Consider the following 20,216-nt stretch of genomic DNA (forward strand, 5'->3'; position numbering starts at 1 on the left):
AATCTGTTTATGGTCCAGTAATGTATTTGAAATATTCCATCTACCTTCAGGATCGTTTTGGACAATTTGCACATTCGGATTAAAATTATTGTTAATTAATATCATCACCCCTTTTGAGTGTCTTTGCCTGTAAACAATATATATTATATTCCTTCTCTTTTAGCTAGGTAAACACATCGTATTTTCTTATTATCTGCTAAGTCATTACAATTATAACTGACTATACTTATTTCACCATTTACCATAATGAGATACAAGTTTCAATTATATTTATCATAAGATATGTTTGAAAGCTTATTACTAAAAAGTAATGACTGGGTGTCCATATAGCTGTACCATGATATTTGCATTGCTACTAAGTAAACCTCCAATTGTTCTCCACTTTTGCATATGCTAAAACCTCCTCCCATCCCAAATGGGTTGTCATCCCAGTGACCGGTACACCAGCCCATCCCCCCGGAACCCAGGGCCCCCGAGAGACTGGGACCCATCCTTCAAAAAGAGCACACAGTGCCACCCACAGAATGCCTGTTCTAACTTAATAATGGACCAATAAAAGTATAAAGAGTGTTTTTTGCAGATGCAGGAATGGCAACATGGAGGAACGCCCCCAAATTGCAGTCCACAATTGCACCCTTCTTCCAACAGATGGCCTGCCATACCATAAACAGTTGCATACACAACCAAAAAACTCACTTTGATCAGAACCCTCATATACAGCCAAAGCAGTAGGTGGCGGCATGCACCTATAGAATTTGTTTGCCGACAGACATAATATCAAAGAAGAAGACCCCGTAGGTGTAGGTGGCGGCAATATGGAATGTTTTTTGTTGTTTTTCTTATTCAATACCCCGTCCCGCTGGTGACGGTAATGCACCATTAACATTGGATGCCAACCGCCGTTAAACCCCATCGAAGAAGAAGAAGAAGAAGAAGTGGCGGCGGCAATACACCAGTCGGTGTAGTCTGCCATAAAACTTTGAAGGAGAAGAAGAAGAGCACGAGCACTCCTCGGGGTGTATAGTTCTTTTCTTTTAATGTTTTATCAAGACAAGCAAGTTGAAAATGACCTTTGCCTTTCCTCTACGAATGAATGTTTTTATAGATGAAGACCTAGACTAAAACTTTGAATAGCTACCTGAATGGAAACTTAATAGTTGAATAAATGAGACTGACGTCTTGAAAAGATAGAACATGTACCTGTTGCGCTTCTCTATTGCCATCATTCTTGGGTTTGTGTGGTATTTATTTGACCGCGGACAAGTAGCGGCTCAAATTGCTTTATGTTTACTATTTTGGCAATCAACCCCAAATGTTTTAATAAAGACCAGACGGGAAAGCGGAACTCAGACAGACGATGTGGCTGAAGAACATTTATTCCAGGTAATTTAAATATTCTATACATTTGTCATGACTGACTATTCAATTGCAGTAAGGTGTTACTGTTTCATCTGCACGAGAGATCATCATTGCTACAATTTAACGCTCATAATGAGATTCAATGTAACAGGGCAATTGAGCCATGCACGTTACTTTTGTTTACATAATGACAGAAACAATGTAACCAGTTTATGATTCATGTCAGTGCAATGTTCACTCATTAATACCACCAAACATTTTAATATTTCAACTGATTGCCTGTCTGCAATCTATTAAGCCGTTAGCCAATGAAACATTGCGGTTATAGTAGTTGTGGGGTCAAATGAAACGCATAAAATTAACATGGAAAGTTATTGACATGGACCTCCTCATGTCCTATTTATAGCTGGTGGCAAATTGCCCATATTTTTACAAGTGGAGGGAAAAATAAGGTGATACATGGGTGATGAAAGGAGCGCAACGATAACACCCGCGAAATAATGGTTATTTCCCCTAGCTCAGTAATCCTTGTACCATCTAAATCGCTGTGAAATATATTTTCAATAACACCACCTGTTTTAAGGTGGTGGGTGGTTTTGGTCCACCAGCTTCAAACATCTGTGAAAACTATTTTGCGATTTAGATGGTTCAGTGCTTTTTTTTCATGAACTGAAATTGAGCCAACAGTATTTTAGCAACCAGGAAATGACAGCGATTTCCGCTAGATAACACAACCACAAAGTCAGAACATTTTGACCTGAGATGCCGCTCCAGAGAATATTGATAAAAGTCCCCTTGTCCGAGAGATTTACATGGTTATCAAAATGTCACACCAGGGTAAGCCTACAAGAAACACAGCCCTTATTTTAAGTGTTTGTAAAATCTCCTATGGAAAAAATGAATGGTGAAAACCGATTGGAATCATTTAAATATTTGACCGCTAGGTGTTATGACACGTCCACTGTTGGGCTTTATTAGCGCCCGGTATATTATGGACAAATAAATATAAGTCCTATGTGTAGCAACTTTAAACTTCGCTAAGTGAAGTGGACTGACACCTGGTAATAGACTTGCGGAAATGTAATTTCACCATGGGTCCCTGATGTGTACTACACAGAAATGCATAATTATGGATACGAAAGTCGTTCTCTTCATTGTGATGTATCCAAAACTTCTACCTGTTAGATAGAAAGGTAGAAATATGCAATATCATTCTTTGTCTATTTAGGTATTATTCTACAGACTGGCTATTATTTTAAAGCTGCACTATGCAAAAATAGCATAGCGTAGAAATAGCACACAGAACAGATCTACCGGTTCTTAAACTTGCTTTCAATGAGAATGACAGATCTATAACATACATTTCTATGTGAATTTTGTCAGGTCTCCAAAAAAGTGACATATTGCAGCTTTATTTGAGCTCTGCCACCAAACAAGAACAAATTATGTTGGTCCGGACTGGGCCAAGTCTTAACCTATCATAGACTATCATGTTTCACAAGTCTTAAAATCAAAGTAAAGCTCAGTAGGGTATTGTACAGTAAAGTAGAGCATAGTAGAGTACAGTACATTGTAGTGTATTCAACTTAAGTGTTCTCTACTGTGTACTGTACTGAACTCTATTCTACTCTACTGAACTATATTGTACTATACGGTGCTGCCCAAACTTGTGAAACATAGACGTCTATGGTTGGTTCAGATTTACCGAACCAAATCTGAACCTATCATGGACGTCTATGTTAGGGTCAAATGTATGCCTGTCCAGGCGTCTGTGGGTGTTGAAATCTGCTTGTCAGTGTCCATGGACGTTCGGCGTTGACTACTATGATTTCCCATTGTAGCTCAATTGCAGAGATTCCATTACAGATTTTTCCAAAATTCTGTTAGCGATTTGGTAACAGAATTTCTAGTTTTAATCATTTAATAAATGATCAACAAAATTGATATCAGTAACAACACTATAACTAATTGATAGGTCTACCTTGTTACTTCTGTGAACTTTCATTATCCTCCCTCATGAAGGAGAGAAATTAGAAAATACCTTGAAGGTATGTGGGTTTTTGGTAACAGAATTTCAAGGCACAAGGCAACGTAAACATACAGAAGGCGGAAAAAAATGTTACTAAACTAAATATGTGTTGATTTGAATTGACAGCGGTCTTTACTTCAACATTGTAGTGTTTTGATCACAGGAGGTTGGTGGCACCTTTAATTAAAGAGAACAGGCTCGTGGTAGTGACTGGAGCGGAATAGCTGGAACAGTATCAAATATATCAAACGCATCGTTTCCCTGCGTTTGATGCAATTCTATATGCTCTGTTGCAGCCATTGATATGAGCCGGCCTCCCCTCAGCAGCCCCCACTGGTTTTGATGTACTTCTAATACCTTTTTACATTTTTTCCCCCTGCTCAATGTTTTCTAAGACCCCTTTTTTAAAATCGGTTTCACAAGAAGTCAAACTGATAACCAGTCATTTGACACCCAACTTCACATGTTAGTGCTCATGGGTCCTTTTACATTGAAAATGAACTTATGCCATATTTCTACTTAAGCTACATGGTAAGGAATTAATGATGTCCAAACACTATAATCACCTCTTTTACTGTGCCCTGTACTGTACTCTTTACTGTACTTAACTCGACTGTAATGTATCTGAAATATCTTACAGGAAACCACCAACCATTTAGGTTGCGATGTGACTGATACAACAAGCACTAAAGCTGGAACATCACAGGAGACACAGTTTCCCCATGTGAAGAGATCTCTTCAGCAAGGTGTGCAATTTTGCTCTGCATAATTTGAGATCCTGCCAGAATGTTCCTAGACATTTTATTTGAAAGTAATCCTGTCAGGCTTTCTGCCAGGGTAAGAGATCTGTAAAGCGGAGTCTATTGTTAAGATCAAGGATGAAATAATGAAAACATTCTGCCCTTTTCCTTAGTGTACTTGGTCAGCCACATGTAGTTCTTCTGTATTCTGTGACACAGTTGAATAGGATAGCAAATGCAGCTGCAGACATATCTCATGTTACATGATCTGGGGCTTGGGCGACAAAGATGTTGAGGCAATAGACACAAAAATAACTCTGTCAATGTGCTGTGGATTATGGAAAGCGGGTGTTGCTTTACCAAGCTCTGCTTGGAACGAGTTGGTTGGCATATTTTGTATAAGGCACGCTCAGACCAGTTTGGACTGTTTTCTGTCGGGAAGTGTTTTTGATAATCCTGCTAAAATGAATTTCCCAGCTCACTTCAACCTACACCTTTGAATAAATCATAAGTACCAAATGTAGCCTTTCACTTACAATACTCAGGGCTCTTTTGAAGTGTGTTCAGAAAGTATTCAGATCCCTTCACTTTTTCCACATTTTGTTACGTTACAGCCTTATTTTAAATTGTATTAAATCCCCCCTCAAACTACACACAATTCCCCATAATGACAAAGCAAAAACAGGTTTTTAGAAATTGTTGCAAATGTATATAAAAACAAAACCTGCAATATCACATTTACATGAGTATTCTTTACTCAGTACTTTGTTGAAGCACCTTTGGCAGCAGTTACAGCCTCGGGTGTTCTTGGGTATGACACTACAAGCTTGGCACACCTGTATTTGGGGAGTTAATTCCATTCTTCTCTGCAGATCCTCTCAAGCTCTGTCAGGTTAAATGGATAGCGTGGCTGCACAGCTATTTTCAGGTCTCTCCAGAGATGTTCGATCAGTTTCAAGTCCGGGCTCTGTCTGGGCCACTCAACGACATTCAGAGATTTGTCCTGAAGCCACTCCTGCGCTGTCTTAGCTGTGTGCTTTGGGTTGTTGTCCTGTTGGAAGGTGAACCTTTGCCCCAGTCTGAGGTCCTGAGCGCTCTGGAGCAGGTTTTCATCAAGGATCTCTACGTACTTTGCTCCATTCATCTTTCCCTCCATCCTGACAAGTCTCCCTGCTGCTGAAAAACATCCCCACAGCAGGATGCTGCCACCACCATGTGTCACCGTAGGGATGGATTGGCCAGGTGATGAGTTTTGCCTGGTTTCCTCCAGACGTGACACTTGGCATTCAGGCAAAAGTGTTCAATCTTTGTTTCATCAGACCAGAGAATCTTTTTTCTCATGGTCTGAGAGTCCTTTAGGTTCCTTTTGCCACACTCCAAGCGGGCTTTCATGTGCCTTTTACTGAGGAGTAGCATCCGTCTGGCCACTCTACCATAAAGGCCTGATTGGTGGAGTGCTGCAGAGATTGGTTGTCCTTCCGGAAAGTTCTCCCAATCTCCACAGAGGAACTCTGGAGCTCTGTCAGACTAACCATCGGGTTCTTGGTCACCTCCCTGACCAAGGCCCTTCTCCCCGATTGCTCAGTTTGGCCAGGCGGCCAGCTCTAGGAAGAGTCTTGGTGGTTCCAAACTTCTATTTAAGAATGGAGGCCACCATGTTCGTGGGGACCTTCAATTCTGCAGAATGTTTTTTGGTTCCCTTCCCCAGATCTGTGCCTCGACACAATCCTGTCTCGGAGCTCAAGGTACAATTCTTTTGACCTCGCAGCTTAATTTTTGCTCTGACATGCACATGTCAACTGTGGGACCTTTTTATATAGACAGGTGTGTGCCTTTCCAAATCATGTCCAATCAATTGAATTTACCACAGGTGGACTTCAAGTTGTAGAAACATCTCAAGGATGATCAATGGAAACCTAATGCACCTGAGCCAAATTTCGAGTCTCAAAGCAAAGGGTCTGAATACTTATGCAAATAAGGTATTTCTGTTTTTTATTTTTAATACATATGCAAAAAATGTCTCAACCAGTTTTGGCTTCGTCATTATGGGCTATTGTGTGTAGATTGATGACGCATAAACAGTAAAATAATCAAATTTAGAATAAGGCTGTAATGTATCAAAATGTGGAAAAAGTGAAGGTGTCTGAATACTTTCCGAATGCACTCTAAATGTACAATTTTTTTGTTTTCTTCGCCAACTATTTTGCCTTTGTTGATTTTGAGTGTACGTTTTCCCCAGTGTTTGACTGTGCCTACGCCCAGCTAGTCCTCCCCTGGTACAGCGTCCCTGAGCCCTGTGACAGTCAGCTCCTGCACCAGGTGCTGTGGAAGGAGTTTGACCAAGTCATCGATCAAGTCATCAGCAAAGGCAAAGACTTTGATGTCTGTGCTGCAAGTGTGGGCTGCATTCGCATCCTGACCCAGCACCTCCATAACGCCAAACAGTCTCATAGGTAATACAGCTCTCCTGCAGTCCCTAGTAGAATATCAATAGAAGCAATAGATTATCACCCATATCGAGTTGCCGTTCTACAGCTGTATCGCTTGCCTATACTGTTGATACTGTTGAAGTGGTTTATGTATATGTGATTGTTTTGGATAAATCATTAACATCCTCAGTTCTGAATTTCAAACTTAAAAACGAAAAAAGATTTAATGTGACCTAGGGTACTATGCAAGTTGTCACATGATGGAAGAATGGCCTGTATGAAGTATTGCGGTGATAGAATGTCTCGCTTATCAATGTGTTGTGCTATGTCCTGATATCATCAATCTAGGTATTGTTGCTCACTTTGTCATTATTCCAAATAGACAATTTTTATTAATTTTGTCTGTCTGTTTTGTTCTCTCTCTCTCTGTGTGTCAGAAAACCATTGTTCCGCTCTAGAGGAGAGGAGGTTGAAGTTCTCCGAGTGTTCTCTGAAGCACTGGTGCGAAACCTTTTACCCCAGTCCCTATGGGGACTGGCAGTCAGCCACTGTGCCTTAAATGAGATAGTTGCCTTAAAAGGTAAGCCCCACAATATAGGCCTATCAGTGCCTCATGTAATTCTCTCAGCACATTGCGGAAGTTTTGAAAAAATTAGCATGAAACCATTGTTTCTTATCATTCTATCATGATGAGTAAAGGATAGAGGTTAGAAATACTGCACATACTGTTACTAAACTGGGGCTCTCCTTAGAGGAAAGCTAATGTGTTGTTGAAACCTGCAGATAATGTAGAACACATTTCCCTGCACCTATGTGACAATAAAACATATATATATATATTTTTTATAATGGTCAGTGACTCTGATCACAGGAGCCAGTGAAATGGCTTGGATAATTGACATTTATGGCTTTGTAATGGTAAGGGATTTTACTGTTGTAGATAAAACATGTAACTTCTGTCTTCTGTAACCTTAATTGAGTCTCAATAATGTTCAGTGAAACTTGACCGTTAACACCATTTTTTTTAAACCTGGAAGATGTGGATACTGGAGGTGGCCATTGGTATAAAAGTGAAACAAGTTGGAAAGGTTCTCCGTAATGGTCTGTTATTCTGAGCCAAAGTGTGTCTGCTTTTTACCTATATATACTGAGCAAAAATAGAAACGCAACATGCAACAATTTCAAAGATTTTACTGAGTTACAGTTCATATAAGGAAATCAGTCAAATTAAAGAAATTCATTAGGGCCTAATTTATGGATTTCACTTGACTGAGAATACAGATATGCATCTGTTGGTCACAGATACCTTAAACAAAATGTAGGGACGTGGATCAGAAAACGAGTTCGTATCTGGTGTGACCATGCCGCCTCATGCAGCGTGACACATCCCCTTCACATAGAGTTGATCAGGCTTTTGATTGTGGCCTGTGGAATGTTGTTCTCTTCAATGGCTGTGCAAAGTTGCTTGGTATTGGCGGGAACTGGAACACACTGTTGTACACCGTGATCCAGAGCATCCACAACATTCTCAATGACAGACATGTCTGGTGAGTATGCAGGCCATGAAAGAACTGAGACATTTTCAGCTTCCAGAAATGATGTACAGATCCTAGCGACATGGGGCCGTGCGTTATCATTCTGAAACATGAGGTGATGGTGGCGGATGAATGGCACGACAATTGGCCTCAGGATCTCGTCATGACATCTCTGGATTTAAATTGCCATCGATAAAATGCAATTGTGTTCATTGTCTGTAACTTATGCCTGCCCATACCTTAATCCCACTGCCACCATTGGGCACTCTTTTCACAATGTTGACATCAGCAAACCGCTCACCCACACGATGCCATACTAGTAGTTTGCAGTTGTGAATCCAGATGGACGTATTGCCAAATTCTCTAAAACAATGTTTGATGCGGCTTATGTTAAGAAATGTACATTTAATTCTCTGGCAACAGCTCTATTGGACATTCCTCCAGTCAGTATGCCAATTGCATGCTCCCCTAATTTGAGACATCTGTCATTTGTTCCTTTTGCTTATTTTCGGAATAACTGTAAGATGTAAATATTGTGTCGTTCCTGGAAGCTGTTGCCATAGGTATCTTTTGGTTATCACTATGTGAGACAACTGCACATTTAGAATGGCCTTTTATTGTCCCAAGCACAAGGTGCATCTGTGTAATTACCATTCTGTTTAATCAGCTTCTCGAAATGCCACACCAGTCAGGTGGATTGATTATCTTAGCAAGGAGAAATGCTCACTAACAGGGATGTAAACTAATTTGTGCACAAGATTTAAGAGAAATAAGCTTCCCAAATTAGATATTTGATTTCAGCTCATGAAACATGGGGCAGTTTATACTTTTGTTTAGTATTTATTGAACATGGTTTTGTCCCACTACTATGTGGTTTTACTCTGTAGTAGGTATCCCATCACATTGACTTTGTCATCCATGCCCTCAGTACTGGACCTGCTGGTGCGTTGGCTCTCAGACCCTGACAACCTCAACCAGCTGGTGGTGAGTCAGCTGGATGGAGCGACCCGTAAAAGCTCTGTGGCGGAGCTGTGTGAGTCCCACTCTGACAGGGCCTCTCCAGCATCCCTGGAGAGCCAGGCCAGTGGAGCGTGAGTGGACCTTTTCCTATCAGGCTGCCTCTCTTGTCTTTAATAAACACACTTCAGTGCTGCAAGGGTGCAGAGAACACAGAAAGAAATTGTGCTTTGGTTTTGTTTGGTGGCCTTTTTAGGACTCAGGAAGAAACAGAGGATGCGCAAACCAGTGACAGCAAGTCCAAAAAGAAAGGTTAGGGTATTTGTGTATTTGAAACCATCACTAGGCTAATTAAAATGTCCAGTTTATTCTGTGTGTTTTCTTTCGCTTGCCTTAAAGTTATCACAGTTTGCAGTCAACTTGTGACATAGAAAAGGGCAATGAAAAAGGTTGACACTTAGCTAATCGGATATGGGTGTTTTTCCAGCTAACAAATTGAAGGAAGGCTGGTCTAAATTCCTTGACAAGATGAGATTGAAGAATGCTAAAAGGGAGAAGATGAAGAAAAGGGAGCAGGCGTTGGTTGTCACGGCCATGTCTATCCAGGGTCTTCCATCAAACGAAACTGCTGAAAGTGCTGAAGACAGTGCATACGTACAGACAGTACATGTTTTGCCATCTATCCAATAGAAGATTATTTCATATTATTTCTGAATGTCCTCTCTCCTCCCCAAACATTGTTCTATTTATAGTCTGGTAACATTAAGTATCAAACTGATGATGAAATATAACACTGCTGACATTTTTATTTTGTCATTGGCTTGTTTCACCAGGAGGACAGTGATCTGGAGAGCTACTGGAACAGTGTACAAGAGGATATGATGGAATTCAATCTGTCGTATGAGCTGTGGCGGGTTGGTCACTGGGCTGTCAGCGTCCCTTGTGTAAGTCACTAATCGCACACAAGTCACTTTGGAATGCTTTGAATGCAACTACTGTTAGTTATGAAACTGAGCTGTGTGAAGACATGTCCTTGGCCGTTCTGTTACCTGTTTGTGCCAGAATGGTGTGTAAAGTAAGATGTTACTGTCTGTAGGTGGAGAGGGAAAACGAGGAACTGTGTTTTACACTTCACCTGGAGGAGAGGGACAACCCTGAAAACCTTCACTGGAACGTGAGGAAGACCCAAACAGACATCATCCACTTCCGCAACCTATGGCAGGTTAGGGAATTATGAAGAGGGATATTGTATTGTTGCTATTGTGTTGCACAAGGTACCATTTCACTATGTAACCTCATGGCCAATGAAATGATGTAAAGCCGCTATGCTGTTTGGTATTGAATTCATTCAGTGTAAAAGGTTTTTGAGAAATGAGACCAATGGTAACTTCCTTATTTTGTTGGGTCTCAAGATGACAAAACCACAGCACTGTTGTCAAAACAGACCACTGCAGGACTTGTGAATGTCACAGATACCGTACTGTTTAATTTATCTCTGACATCGTATGGATGTTGCACAATTAGATACAACCAATGCTAATAGTCTGAGTGTATGGTCTCTTCTGACACTGGTCTCCCTTTTGCATCCTCAATATGGGTCCAGATTTACATTTGAGTCATTTAGCAGACGCTCTTATCTACAGATCATACAATTGATATTTTATTATAATTTTTCCCTTGTTTGGATTGTTTGTTTTAGGACTCTGCTACTTTACCCTCCCTATCCGTGTTAGAAGAGAGCACTGTGGTGAACATCAATGAGGATTTTAAAGAAGCCAAAAAGTCCATCAAGCACTTCTTACAGGTACACTGGCATACTTCAGGCATGAGCATAAATGAACACAGATAGGTGATCTGATATGATAAAAATACATGTCCTCTCCAGGAGCTGGTGTCTGATGATCTAGTGGGCCACACTCAGCCAGTGTTTCAGTTTCTGTGTCCTCTGGACAAGCTGCTGGTTGAAGAGGATCATGTGGGGGAGGTGTGGGGCCTCTTCAGTGGCCTGGCCTACTTCCTGACTCCGGGCCAAGAGGAAGATGAGGTAGGCATTTTAACAACCTGTTGAGCAAGGCCTGCCAGCCAGGTCGTCTTGTATCATGTCAGTGTCACCACAAATGGCAAATGATGCCCTCTGCTGGTGGATTAATAAACCAAACCAGTTGTGAGTCTCTAGCAGTCAGTCAGTATTTGTGATAGTGTTTCAATGCACAACTTTCAAAGACATTTGAAAGTAAGTATTTGGGTATTTATATATATTTTTTAAACTAAATACCTGGCCTCCTAAGGCACTGCATCGCGGTGCTAGAGGTGTCACTACAGACCCGGGTTCGATCCCAGGCTGTGTTGCAGCTAGCCGCAACTTTGGTCGCCAGCTGTACAGTGTTTCATCCTACACATTTGTGCGGCTGGCTTCCGGGTTAAGCAAGCAGTGTGTCAAGAAGCAGTGCGGCTTGACAGGGTTGTTTTTTGGACAATGCATGGCTCTATACCTTCGCCTCTCCCGAGTCCGTATAGGAGTTGCAGCGATGAGACAAGACTAACTACCAATTGAATACCACGAAATTGGGAAGAAAAAAGGGGTAAAAAGTTTAAGAAAAACAAAATACCCTGTATTTTCAAATAATCTCATGCATTTGAAAGCAGGTCTGTTTGGTATTTGAAATAATGTATTTGGAAATATTTTCTAATAGTAGGCTTTTTATGGGAAATTATTAGAAAATACTTCAAAACACCTCGAACAGAAGTAGTAGCTAGTTGATTTGGGCCACATTATTTAAACATACTCATACCAAAAACAAGAATTTTAATAATCAAATGTACATGTATGTGAACCCAGGTCTGCAATGCACATTGAATTTTTCAGGACAAGCACAACAGCCTTGGAAGAGGGCCCAAACCAGATGATTCCAACACAACGGAGGCTGCAGACCCAACTGCAACTGAGAACCTGGATGGCGATACAAGGGATGACCTGGCCCGGGGCCCATGTATCATCATCTCCCAATGTGATCAGGATTCTCCTCCAGAACCCAGTTCCATTGAGTGCTGCAGAGATGACGAAACCGAACCAATAGAGAAATCTGACATTTTGATTAATGCAGACAAAACCGAGGAATCTGAGAACCCCATAACTTCTCACCTAAAAATGTCAATCAAAAGGCTATCTAGATCAGAGGAGTGTCTGGCCCAAACAAAATCAGACACCCCTGAAGACCAGACTGACTCTTTCTGTAGACTGCGACGTTCCAGTGAAAATGGAAGCTCGCAATTTGACCTCCCTGGCAGTCCAACACATCCTTTTGGTGGAAAGTCGAATAAAAAGGAGAAACTCACTTTCAAAATGTCAGGAGGGATGCCCAAGAGTAAAGGAAATGAAATGGGGAGTCAGCCAAAATTAGAAGACTCACCGTGTTTGAAAAAGGAACAATCCAGCTGGGAGCAAATGGAAGCAACCAAAGCCCTTTTTGATTTGTTGAAAGCAATATCTGGTTAGTTCTAACTTCCTAATTTGTTTGAAATTGTATACTGGGTTTGAGTCCAGGCTCTGTTGCAGCAGACCGCGACTGGGAGACCCATGGGATGGCGCACAATTGGCCCAGCGTTGTCCTGGTTAGGAGAGGGTTTGGCCGGCAGGGATGTCCTTGTCCCATCGCGCACTAGCGACTCCTGTGGCGGGCCGGGCGCAGTGCACGCTGACACGGTTGCCAGGTGCACTGTTTCCTCAGACACATTGGTGAGGCTGGCATCTGGGTTAAGTTGTGTTTCGGAGGACGCACGGCTCTCGACCTTCGCCTCTCCCGAGTCCACACAGGAGTTGCAGCGATGAGACAAGACTAACTACCAATTGGATATCATAAAATTGGGGAGAATTTTTTTTACATTTTTTAAAATAAAAAATGGTATACTGAACAAAAATATAAATACAAAAATATAAGTGCAACATGTAGTGTTGGTTTCATGAGCTGAAATAAATGCTCCCAGAAATTTTCCATATGCACAAAAAGGTTATTTTTCTCTCAAATTTGTTTACATTCCTGTTTGAATATTTCTCCTTTGCCAAGATAATCAATCCACCTGACAGGTGTGGCATTTTAAGATGCTGATTAAATAGTATGGTCATTACACAGGTGCCCCTTGTGAGAGGACAATAAAAGGCCACTTTAAAATGTGCCGTTTCGTCACACAACACAGTGCCACAGATGTCAACATTTTTGAGGGAGTGAGCAATTGGCATGCTGACTGCAGGAATGTCCACCAGAGCTGTTGCCAGAGAATTTAATGTTAACTTCTCTACCATAAGCTGCCTCCAATGGCACTTTAGAGAATTTGGCAGTACGTCTAAGCGGCCGCACAACCGAAGACCACTTGTAATCACACCAGCCCAGGACCTCCACATCTGCCTTTTTCACCTGAGGGATAGTCTGAGACCAGCCACCCAGACAGCTGATGAAACTGTAGTTTTGCACAACTGAAGAAATTCTGCACAAACTGTCTGAAACGTCTCGGGGAAGCTCATCTGCGTGCTTGTCGTCCTCACCAGGGTCTTTTTGACTGCAGTTCAGTATCGTAACTGACTTCAGGGGGCAAATACTCACCTTCGAATGGCCACTGGCAAGCTGGAGAAGTGTGCTCTTCACAGATGAATCCTGGTTTCAACTGTACCGGGCAGATGGTAGGCAACATGTATTGTGTTGTGTGGGTGTGTTTGCTGATGTCAACGTTGTGAACAGAGTGCCTCATGGTGGCGGTGGGGTTATGGTATGTGCATGCATATGCTTCAGACAATGAACACAATTAGCATTTTATCAATGATGATTTGAAAACACAGAGATACCGTGATTAGATCCTGAGGCCCATTGTCGTGCCATTCATCCGCCGCCATCACCTCATGTTTCAGCATGATAATGAATGGCCCCATGTTGCAAGGATCTGTACATAATTCCTGGAGGCTGAAAATGTCCCAGTCCTTCTATGGCCAGCATACTCACCAGACGTGTCACCCATTCTGTATGTTTGGGACGCTCTGAATCGACTTGTATGACAGTGTTTTCCAGTTTCCGCCAATATCCAGCGACGACACACAGCCATTGAAGAGGAGTGGGACAACATATGTGAAGGAGATGTGTCGTACTGCATGAGGCAAATGTTGGTCACACCAGATACTGACTGGGTTTCTGATCCACACCCCTATTTAAAACAAAACAAAAAGTAAATGGTGTCTGTGACCAACAGATGCATATCTGTATTCCCAGTCATGTAAAATCCATAGATTAGGGCCTAATGAATTTATTTCAATTGACTAATTTCTTATATGAACTGTAACTCAGTAAAAGGAAAAATATTGTTGCATGTTGCGTTTATATTTTTGTTCAATGTCATTTTATATGTTTATATTTTAATTACGGTAGTCACCTTTTGATGGTTATGAATATTAATTACATTTAATAGTGTGTAATAATCAGCACCCTACTTTGCCCTCCAGGCAATTCCATCCTTCTGAACATATTTGATGCGATTCTGAAACCCGTCATGCCGATATTGAAAAAGTAAGAACTGTGAAATATTCTCCCATTTTTCCACTGCAGTCCTGGTTTGTCATACTGACAGAGTAATAGGATGATCTACATTTGTCCTTTTGAGAATCCCAGCATGACGTTTTATAATATTCTCTAGGAAAGTGAACAGCTTCTTGAATAATATGAACCCAACGGAAGCACAGATTGCCTCCTATATCGACAATCTGCGTGAGAAACAGTGGCCCGGGGGCTTGCCGGAGGTGACATGCCCTATACCCCATCGCAGCAGTGAGGAGAAGCATGAAACCAAAGACCGAGCTCACCACCTCATCAATGCCAGATGTATGTGATACACACAGTGGTTTTTGTCCCCTCTATCTAAATGTTTGGAATTCTGCTTTTCATGCTTGGACAGAAATTCGAGAAGTTTGTCACAGTTCACTAACAACATGTTCTCATTTTAGATTCAAACTATTTAATCTTGAAGAAGACCGATATGGAGTCAGCATTTAAGCTCTTCCAGGACTGTGAAGAAAACAAGAAGCTGGTCTATGTGCGTATCTAGCCTCTTGAGTTTCTGTAGAGAGCACTGGAAGAGAGAACTCTGGCGTCAAGATCCTAATGTCCTCTCATCAATGTTGCAGTTCTGTCTCTCTATATTTGATATCTGTCAAATGTTCTAAAAATATACAGTACCAGTCAAATTTTTAGACACCTACTCATTCCAGGGTTTTTCTTTTCTTTTTACTATTTTCTACACTGTAGAATAGTAGGGAAGACATCAAAACTATGAAATTACACATGTGGAATCATGTAGTAACCAAAAAAGTGTTAAACAAATCAAAATATATTTTAGATTCTTCAAAGTAGCATTGATGACAGCTTTGTACACTCTTGGCATTCTCTCAAATAGCTTCACCTGGAATTCTTTTCCAACAGTCTTGAAGCAGTTCCCACACATGCTGAGCACTTGTTGGCTGCTTTTCCTTCACTCTGTGGTCCCAACTCATCCCAAACCATCTAAATTGGGTTGAGGTCGGGTGATTGTGGAGGCCAGGTCATCTGATGCAGCACTCCATCACTCTCCTTGGTCAAATAGCCCTTACACAGCCTGGAGCTGTGTTTTGGATCATTGTCCTGTTGAAAAACAAATGATAGTCCCACTAAGCGCAAACTAGATGGGATGGCGTATCGCTGCAGAATGCTGTGGTAGCCATGCTGGTTAAGTATGCCTTGAATTTTAAATGAATTACATGCAGTGTCATCAGCAAAGCACCATCACACCACCTCCTCCATGCTTCACGACGGTAACCACATATGCGGAGATCATCCGTTCACCTACTCTACATCTCACAAAGAACCAAAAATCTCAAATTTGGACAGATTTCCACCGGTCTAATGTCCATTGCTCGTGTTTCTTGGCTCAAACAATTCTCTTCTTACTGGTGTCCTTCAGTAGTGGTTTCTTTGCAGCAATTCGACCACAAAGGCCTGATTTCACAGTCTCCTCTGAACAGTTGATGTTGAGATGTCTATTACTTGAACTCTGAGTAATTTATTTGGGCTGCAATCTGAGGTGCAGTTAACTCCTCTAATGAATGTATTCTCTGCAGCAGAGGTAACTCGGGGTTTTCCTTTCCCGTGGCGGTCCTTTGAGAGACAGTTTCATCATAGCGCTTGATGGTTTTTGCGACTGCATTTGAAGAAACATTCAAAGTTCTTGAAATTTTCCGTATTGACTGACCTTTGTCTTAAAGTACTGCCATTTGTCTTTGCTTATTTGAGCTGTTCTTGCCATAATATGGACTTGGTCTTTTACCAAATAGGGCTATCTTCTGTATACCACCTCTACCATGACACAACACAACTGATTGGCTCAAATGCATTATAGGAAGGAAAATTCCACAAATGAACTTTTAACAAGGCACACCTGTTAATTGAAATGCATTCCAGGTTGAGAGAATGCCAAAAGTGTGCAAAGATGTCATCGAGGCAAAGGTTGGCTACTTTATAAAATATATTTTGATTTGTTTAACACTTTTTTTTCGATTACTACATGATTCCATGTGTGTTATTTCATAGTTTTGACGTCTTCACTATAATTCTATAATGTAAGAAAAACCCTTGAATGAGTGGGTGTGTCCAAACTTTTGACTGGTACTGTATGTCTAGACTTTCTTGTACAGTTATGTTGATTCACCTTTTGCTTCTCTTTCTTTTCAATAGATGCTGCTTTCATTCCTATTGAGAGAGCTTCTGCCAGGTGAGGATGCCCTTAATGTGAGTGCCATAACCCTGCAGAAAGTGAACACCAACTAACTAATTTTTAGATGTTCTCAGGTGAATCATGCTTTTTAAATGAGCTTTAGTTCAGTGAACTTTCGTTCTGATGTTTTAGAAAATGTTCATATTTATTTGATTGGTTGTCAGGCCTTACAACAGTCCCATTTAGTAGCATTTAATCCATATGTCTACACTTGATTGGAGTATTATAATGAATACATGTTATGATACATTTCCAGGAAAACATATTTTACCTCATGCATTAAACATGCTGTGAATCATGCCTATTATTTAAAATGTGTCATATGTTGACTATGAAATAAGTTGATCTTGATATGTATTTAGCAACATGGGCAAATTATGAGTGGTATAAAAATGTGTGGTTATTCAAGTTCAAGTGTCCTTTACCAGTGTAGAAAATGTAAATATTTGCTATCGAGATGGTAACAATGTACTCCCATTGTCAAACTCAGAGGGACCATAAATGCACTTTAATTTCGAAAAACTTTACTGGTAGGGACAAACAGAGCACTGTGACTAAAATGTTAAAGTTTTGTCCAAAACATTTATAATCACGTTCAGAGTTGATGGGGAGATGTGTTAAATGATCAGAATCATTTGACTGAAGTTGTTCATATTGTGTTTGGTTTGGAGAATAGCCAGTAATTACACATGCGATCTAGGTTTTACCATGACTTCCGAAGCAACTGAATGTGATGTTTTCAGTGTTGATGTGCCTTCTTAATAAAGTCATTTACATTTTTCTTGCTTTTTTGACATATGCCTGTTATGCTTTCATTTTTAAAATGTAAATAGGCAAGTCAGTTAAGAACAAATTCTTATTTACAATGACAGCCTAGGAACAGTGGGTTAACTGCCTTGTTCAGGGGCAGAACGACAGATTTTTACCTTGTCAGCTCTGGGATTTGATCTAGCAACCTTTCAGTTACTGACACAACGCTCTAACCACTAGGCTACTGCTGCCCCTTTAGATTGTATGGGAAGTATATTCTGTCTTCTGAATATGGATTCATCCAGTCCAATGGGATTACTGAGTTTTAACTGTCTTTCTCTATGTTGATCATTATTAAAGTGGCAATATGTCACTTTTTGGGCGACCTGACTAAATTTACATAGAAATGTGAGCTATAGATTTATCATTCTACTTGAAAGCGAAACGATTTCGGCATAGTGCAGTTTTAAGAGATTAACGACTAATTTGGATTTTGTAGCTGTGCTTAAGGATACCCAAGATAATCAATGCTGGTGGGAGGAGCCATTATCAACAGAGAAATGCAGAAAACCGTGTACACCTCAAATCCGACACCAGTAGACCATCCCCTCACCCGCTCTGTTAGCATTGAATAAATCAATGCTAAAAAACAAAGCACCATGGGAAGACAACATTGACAGCACACTCATCAAACAAGCACCTGATGAATACCTGCACCTCCTTTCCAACCTCTTCACAGAATGTCTCACGGAAGGCTACTTTCCCCTACCGTGGAAATCTGCAGTTGTTACAATGATCCACAAACCTGGCAAAGACCCATACAACGTCACAAGTTATAGACCAATCAGCCTCCTCAGTCATGTCGGGAAGCTGTTTGAGAGAGTAATCACCCAAAGACTGAGCGGCCACACCGAGGAAATGGGCCTCCTTGGAATCCACCAAGCTGGCTTCAGGAAAGCAAGATCAACCACCGATAAAATTCTAAGACTGTCAGAGGACATCCTTCGGAACTTCAAGAAAAAAGAACTTACCCTGGCGGTTTTCTTTGACATAGAGAAAGCATTTGACAAGATGTGGCACAATGGACTGTGTTACTGGCTCGCAGACTCCAATCTCAAACTACCGCTCTCCATCAGAAACATCATCACCAGCTTTCTCCATAACCGTACAATTAAAGTGAAGGTCTCCACAGCAATATCCTCACCTTTCACCCTGGAGGCAGGTGTCCCACAGGGGGCAGTTCTAAGCCCGCTACTCTTTCTACTCTACATATCAGATATCTACTACCATCCACCCACCATAGGTCAAGTCTCACAGTTTGCCGATGACCTCTGCTACTGGTCCAGCTCCAAATGTCCTCAACTTGCTGCAAAAAAACTCCAGAAGTCTATTGAAAGGATCGAGTCGTGGTCTAACATGTGGGGAGTAAAATTGAACCCACAAAAGACCCAATGTGTCCTCTTCACAAGAAGCACCAGCAAAAAAACAGGAAACCCATAGATCTCAAACTCTACGGTGAAACAATAAAAGTAGAAAAAGAAGCAAAATTCCTTGGAGTCACCTTCCAGAAGAACATGCACTGGACAATCCATATAGCGAACCTAGAGAGAGAGAGGGACGAAAAAGACTAAACCACCTAAAAACGCTGTGCGGAAGAAAATATGGAGCCTCACCTCAGACAGTGATGAAAGTCTACATCAGCTACATCCGACCCCTCTTTGAATACGCCCTGCCAGCCTGGATAATAGCTTCACCTCAGACAGTGCTGAAAGTCTACATCAGCTACATCCGATCCCTCTTTGAATACGCCCTGCCAGCCTGGATAACAGCTTCACCGCAGCAGATGAATCGGCTACAGATAGTCCTAAACATGGCAATAAAAATGGCTTACAGACTACCAAGATACATCAGCAACCACAATGTTAACAGCATATCTGGACTGACATCAATAAACATTAGACAGTCAATCATTGGCCAGAAGTTCATCAACAGAGCCATTCACAACACATCATTGAAGGAAGCCGTGGGACAGGCCAAATGGACCACAGATACACCCATGTCCATAATGCTGAAACTGACCTAGAAGAGGGGAAGAAAAAAGAAAAGAAAAAAAATATATATCTATATCACATCAACAAAAAAATAATAATTTGTGTGTGTATGAACATGTGTAGATATATGTGAATGCACTCCTTTAGCGCCCCCACCCCTCTCCCCATGCACAGTTGTGAGCTATAATTTTAATTATGTTTTTTTATCCCTTATTTTTTACTTATTTTATTTTAGATATTTTTTATTTTTTTACTTTTATTTTTAAAGCAAAACACCACGAACTCATGTCGGGGAAAGCAAAAAGGCGAAACTGACCACACCCTCCTTCCTTGCTCCTGGCCTGCCCTGCCTCTTCCACCAATCCAATTGTTTCTTATGGACAGAAAAGAGTAGAGGCTCTGAGCTGTCCGATCAGGTCCATTGTCTACTTACTTACTGGAATGGAATTCTTGGAACTGAGTCAAATGTGGTTTTCATGTTTGTTTTTGATAACTTTCCAATTATTCCATTCAATTCCAGCAATTACAATGAGCCCATTCGCCTATCAAATTCTATTAGTCACATACACATGTTAAGCAGA

General features: G+C 41.1%; 1 protein-coding gene across 3 annotated transcripts; it reads left to right on the forward strand.

The window, feature by feature from the left end:
- The first annotated feature begins 782 nt into the window (after positions 1–782).
- LOC118363446 (uncharacterized) lies at positions 783–17,628 on the forward strand. 3 transcript variants are annotated; one of them, XM_035744318.2, is made up of 16 exons: positions 783–1,383; positions 4,029–4,134; positions 6,368–6,581; positions 6,995–7,137; positions 9,021–9,183; positions 9,306–9,361; positions 9,537–9,712; positions 9,883–9,993; positions 10,146–10,271; positions 10,749–10,853; positions 10,935–11,093; positions 11,916–12,540; positions 14,535–14,598; positions 14,726–14,910; positions 15,033–15,121; positions 16,795–17,628. In XM_035744318.2, exons 1-16 carry the CDS (start codon positions 1,195–1,197, stop codon positions 16,885–16,887), a joined length of 2,604 nt encoding a protein of 867 aa, XP_035600211.1. In that variant the 5' UTR covers positions 783–1,194; the 3' UTR covers positions 16,888–17,628. The 3 variants fall into 3 exon arrangements, with proteins under 3 accessions (XP_035600211.1, XP_035600212.1, XP_035600213.1); XM_035744319.2 differs by having other exon boundaries at positions 9,537–9,703; XM_035744320.2 differs by lacking the exon at positions 783–1,383 and adding an exon at positions 2,075–2,196.
- The last annotated feature ends 2,588 nt before the right edge of the window (positions 17,629–20,216 follow it).

The sequence above is a fragment of the Oncorhynchus keta genome, chromosome 30 (assembly GCF_023373465.1).
Source record: "Oncorhynchus keta strain PuntledgeMale-10-30-2019 chromosome 30, Oket_V2, whole genome shotgun sequence".
Lineage (NCBI taxonomy): Eukaryota > Metazoa > Chordata > Actinopteri > Salmoniformes > Salmonidae > Oncorhynchus > Oncorhynchus keta.